This window comes from Rhinolophus hipposideros (genome assembly GCF_964194185.1).
Source record: "Rhinolophus hipposideros genome assembly, chromosome: 1".
NCBI lineage: Eukaryota > Metazoa > Chordata > Mammalia > Chiroptera > Rhinolophidae > Rhinolophus > Rhinolophus hipposideros.
In genome coordinates, this window is record NC_138047.1 from 101,596,934 (window position 1) to 101,602,797 (window position 5,864).

The following is a 5,864-nucleotide window of genomic DNA, read 5'->3' on the forward strand; positions in this document are numbered from 1 at the left end:
ACATGTTACAATCAATGAACGCCCATTGACACCTCATCACCCAAAGTCCATATTTTCCCTCAGGGTCACCCTTGGTTTGTACATCTATGGGCTGTGACAGGTGTGTAATGACACATCCCACCAGCATAGCTTCATACAGAGTAGTTGCACTGCCCCAAATATCTTATGTGGGCCCCCTGTTCATCACTCTTTTCACCCTAACTTCTGGCAACCTCTGATCTTTTCACTCCCTACCCAGTTTTGGTTTTCCCCGAATATCACGTAGTTAGAATTATACAAGATCTGACAATTAGGTTTGTGAACTTTTTGCAATGATGTTACTAACAGTTTTTTGATATCAGAGGGATTATTCATTATGAATTTGTACCAACTGGACAAACAGTTAACCAAGTTTGCTAATTGGAAGTGCTTGAAAGGCTGCGTGAAAATTTCAGAAGACCTGAACTTTTCACCAACAATTCATAGCTCTAACAATACACCAGCTCACACAGCACTGTCTGTGAGGGAGTTTTTAGCCAGTCAACAAATAACTGTATTGGAACACCCTCCCTACTCACCTAATCTGGCCCCCAATGACTTCTTTCTTTATCCAAAGATAAAGGAAATGTTGAAAGGAAGATATTTTGATGACCTATAGGAGATCAATGGTAATACGACAACAGCTCTGATGGCCATTCCAGAAAAAGAGTTCCAGAATTGCTTTAAAGGGTGGAGTAGGTGCTGATATGGGTGCATGGCTTCCCAAGGGGAGGACTTTGAAAGCGACCATAGTGACATTCAGCAATGAGACATGTAGCACTTTTTCTAGGATGAGTTCACTAACTGAATTGCCTGACTTTGTATAGTATGTACACTTTTCAGAGTGGCTTCTTTCACTTTGTAATATGCATTTACGTTTCCTTCATGTCTTTTCATGGCTTGATAGCTCATTTTAGCACTGAATAATAGTCTATTGTCTAAATGTACCAGAGCTTATTCATCTATTCACTTGCTGAAGGATATTTTGGTTATACTTTTTGTTTTCCGAAACTAAATTTTTTTCAACCCAATACATTTCAGAATTCTGCATACTTTGCTAATTAGTAGTCAAAACAATGTTCAAAATTATATTTTACAAAAATAACCCTTTTGCAAAGTAACAGCTCTACCAATAACTTTTCAAGTTACGTTAGCAATATTCTGCTCATGTGTAATTTTGAAAATTAAGAGAGTACAAAAAATAAAATTACTCATAACTTCTTCACTCAGAAATAAATGTCATCAATAGTAATAATTATCGCGCGGTCTAAAATCCGAGCCCCTGGCAGCCTGCGCGGTGCTCCGGGACTCAGAGGGATCGCGAAGCGGTTAAATCCGAGGCGTAACTCCTTACCCAGCACTGCAATGAGCTGTGCCCACGCTGTGCCACAAGACCTACTGCTTCCCCCAAGTCAGAGGGCCCATCCCACGTTCAGAGAACAAAGAAAACAAAACCTCAAGGAACATCTGTTCAGAAGAAAAACTATTTTTGCATACAAACAGGGAAATCAGATATTATCCAGTAGAGACCAGAGAGTGGTGACATCTGAGGGTCAAGTCCAAGAAGATACAAAAGTTCTAAAACTTAAGACAAAAATGGCTGATAAAGAAAACATCAGTAGAGCTACAAGGAGCAAAAATAATATAACAATTGAAAAAAATTGTATTCCTTTAAAACCTTCTAATGAATTCACCAATTCATCTATGGCAATTGACACACATAATTTGGAGACTAATAATCAAACTCTGCAGTTACCAAATAAAGATAAGCCCCCAAATCAACGTATGACATTAAGCCAAGCATTTCACATTAAAAACAATATTAAAAAGAAACAAATGACTACAGAAAAACCAAAGCAAGACTCTTGCATGCTCAAGAAACCTGTGCTTGGATCTTACCGCGGCCAAATTGTTCGGTCTAAGGTTAATTCATTTAGGAAACCTGTACAAGTCAAAGAGGAGAATTCTGCAACAACGAAGAAACTTGCAACTACTGTCTCTAAAGCCACAAAGTCTCAGCCTATAAACACCAGCAGTACAACAGTGAAAAGTGAGAGAGCACCAACTATGAAGACTACCACTAAATTTGTGAGCACTACATCTCAGAGCAGACAACTTTTGCGTCCTCCTATTAGAAGTCACTACAACAATACCCAGGACTCCACGAACCGAGGCATCAGTAGAACCTCTGCCAATGTTACAATTCGGACAGGGCCTCCTGAGAAAGAATTACTGCAATTAAATTCAGTTTCATCTAATGTCAAAACCAGTTCTTCTCAGGAAGTAAAAAGAAATAAGGCACTATCAAGAAGCATCACATCGGAAATTATAGCCAAGCCTGCTTCATCTTCTAATACCAAACTGACAGAAAAGTCAAAACCCATTGACCCGCGGAGACATACTATCGCAAAAGCAGCTATCAATAGTAAATCTGCTCAGCCCAAAGAAACTGCAGAAGAGAGAAAACCTCTTCTGAGTGAGTGGAAAGCTGGCAAAGGAAGAGTGCTGAAAAGGCCTCCTAGCTCAGTAGTTACCCACCCTGAACCTGAAGGACAAAATGAAAAACCAGTTGGGTCCTTTTGGACTACCATGGCAGAAGATGAACAAAGATTATTTACTGAAAAAGTAAACAAGACAGTTTCTGAATGCCTTAACCTAATCAATGAGGGCTGCCCAAAAGAAGAAATATTGGACACACTGAATGACCTGATTAAAAATATTCCAGATGCCAAAAAACTTGTTAAATAATTGGATATGCCTTGCACGAATTGAACCACTCACAAGTCCTATTGAAAATATTATCGCAATCTATGAGAAGGCGATTCTGGCAGGAGCTCAGCCTATCGAAGAGATCTGACATGCAATTGTAGATATTCTAACAATGAAGAGTCAAGAAAAAGTTACCTTTGGAGAAATTTTTGAAGAGCCTTGTGCAACCAAGGAACAAATCCAAGAAGTCAACATTGAAGATACCAGTGTTAAACTAGAGTCAGGAAAACCAGAAATGGAAAATAAACATCATAGAAATGTGGTATTTCAAGACTGTGAACCAGAGCAAAATGACAAAACAAAAGATCCAGCCAATGATGTTAAAACTCCCAGTACAGAAACAAGAGAGAGTTGCTTAATTAAATATAATGTGTCTACTACACCATACTTACAAAGTGTGAAGACGAAGATGCAAGTTGATGAAATAAATTCTACATTTAAAGAGCTGAAGTTTCTAACACCAGTTAGACGTTCTCGACGTCTTCAAGACAACATTTCTAAATTGCCAGATATGTTAAAAGATCATTATCCTTGTGTATCTTCATTGGAACAGTTAACAGAGTTGGGAGACGAAAGTGATGCTTTTATATGCCGCCCTAATGCAGCCCTGTGCCGGATGTATATGGAGCCTGAAACAAAAGAAGAGAAATGAAGCTATGATAAGGAATGAGGTTTTTATTATTCCTGGGCTGTTTTGTTTGTTGTGACTTTGTATGTCTCTTAGGTCAGGAGTTGGCCAAGTATCTAAGTATTCACGGCAGTAAGCTCTTTTACTAACATTGACATTATAGCAGGCGTTGCCTTCTGTGTGTCTGAAAGCTAAATCCTATGTTATCTAAATAATCTAAGGTTTCCTAAGATAGGTAAATTTTATCAACTAGTTTGCTATGTTCCTTAAATATAGTTAATAAATGTCATTCTAGTTTCAGTGATATTTCTAAAATAACGAATACTTAAACTTGTTTTGTAATATAAAAGCTTCACTGTTAAATCATGTCCCCTGAAACATGATAGTTAGATATTGTAAACAGTTCTCCCCACACACATAAGTACCACCTATAAAATTGTCTTTATATACCTTTGAACTGATACTTAAATGGCGTATATCCTCTACCAGCTCTACTGTTTCAAGTAAGTCATTGTAAGATTAGCTACTTTTAAAACTGTGCGTAATGTGAATGTGGTTGAAAATCACATACATAGTCCTACTGACGCTTATATATTCCATTTGTATAGCACTTGTCTTCTATTTATTGTCTTCTCGTGTTCTAGAGAATAGGATTTTTAGATTTTAAACTATACCTATTATGAATACAATAAATTAAAATGTCTACATAAAAAATAGTAATAATTATATGTATGTATGATTTTCCCAGAATTCATATCCCAAGATTTCAATTTTACATTACATGATAGATATTTTACCTGTCTTAAATATCCTGCATAATAGTATTTCTAACAATACATAACCCTCCATAGTATTGTCACTCCACAGTTATTTGATCATTATTCTGATTTCTAATATTTTCTCCCTTATGATTTTCTTATGATAAATTTCTAGAATTTGAATGGAAACATTATTATTGATGTCAGAAGAAAAAGGACAAAAATAAAAAGAAACTGGAAATTAGAACGTATTCCAAGCTGTCAGCAAATGCCATTGCCCTCTGTTTCTCCGCGGCATCAACCCTGATGACATGTTGCCTACATCCTGCTTGTGTGCGGCCTAGATTTGTGTATTCATTTAATCCTAGAAAATTGAGATTGAGCAGCCAGAGGGTACATTCCACAACAGCATAACCAATGATGACTTTGGTAAACATCCTGCAGAAGAAATGGAAGAGGAACAAGCTTTTAAAAGATCTAGAAACACTGATGAGATGGTTGAATTACAAATTCGGCTTCAGAGCAAGAATGCTGGGGCAGTGACTGGAAAAGGAGGCCAGGATATCATGGCTTTGCATACAGACTACAATGCCAGTGTTTCAGTCCTGGACAGCAGTGGACCAAGTGCCTATTGAGTATCAGTGCTGATATTGAATCAATTGGAGAAATTCTGGAGAAAATCATCCCTATCTTGCAAGAGGGCCTGCAGTTCCCATCACCTAGTGCAACCAGCCAGCTGCCGCTCGAATGTGATATTGTGGAAGGCTTAAATTACCAACACTCTATAAAGGAAGTATCGACTTTGAATGCCAGCTGAGACTGTTGATTCATCAGAGTCTGGCAGGAGGAATTATTGGGATCAAAGGTGCTATCATCAAAAAACTTTGAGAGAACACTCAGACAACAATCAAGCTTTTCCATGAATACTGTCCTCATTCCTCTGACAGATTGGTTCTTATTGGAGGAAAACCTCATTGGATTGTAAAATGCATGAAGGTCATCCTTGATCTTATATCAGAATCTCCCATCAAAGGGCGTGCACAGCCTTACAATCCCAGATTGGAGGACCTATTATTGCTACACAAGAAACTATTCCCAAAGATTAGCCTGGATCTGTTATTGGCAAATGTGGTCAGCGGATTAAACAAATTCATCACGAGTCAGGAGCTTCGATCAAAACTGATGAACCCTTAGAAGGATCCGAAGATCGGATCATTACCCTTACAGAGCCACAGGACCAGACACAGAATGCACAGTGTTTGTTGCAGAACAGTGTGAAGCAGTATGCAGATATTGAAGGATTTTAACGCAAGATATTTTTTTTTTCTTTTTTATAGTGTGAAGCAGTACTCTGGAAAGTTTTTCTACATCTAGTGAAGAACTGAAGGAGTCATGCATTTTTTTTTTTATCTGCTTCTGTTTAAAAAGCCAACATTCCTCTGCTTCCTGTGTTCTGCATTTGAGGTGTAGTGAAACCTTTGCTGTTCACCAGATGTAATCTTTTAGTTCCTTACAGACAGGCTGGGGAAGAGGGTGGGGGGGCGTGCAAACTAACACTGAAATTTTGAAACAGCAGCAGAGTGAGTGAATTTTGTTTTTGCTCATTCTTGATTAAAAAGGAAAATTCCTCTGTGTAATTACTGTGAACCCTTCGCTTTGTGGTCACTATAACATTTGGGGGTAGGGGAAAC

The 5,864-nt window shown here is 38.0% G+C and overlaps 1 protein-coding gene across 1 annotated transcript; it reads left to right on the forward strand.

Moving 5' to 3' along the window:
- Positions 1 to 1,383: 1,383 nt before the first annotated feature.
- LOC308497652 (cytoskeleton-associated protein 2-like) lies at positions 1,384 to 3,537 on the forward strand (the record flags this gene model as incomplete). The annotated part of the gene is given in 3 exon segments (XM_081048548.1): positions 1,384 to 2,763; positions 2,765 to 2,872; positions 2,876 to 3,537. Coding segments are annotated over 3 exon segments (2,052 nt in total). The 3' UTR covers positions 3,440 to 3,537.
- Positions 3,538 to 5,864: the final 2,327 nt, after the last annotated feature.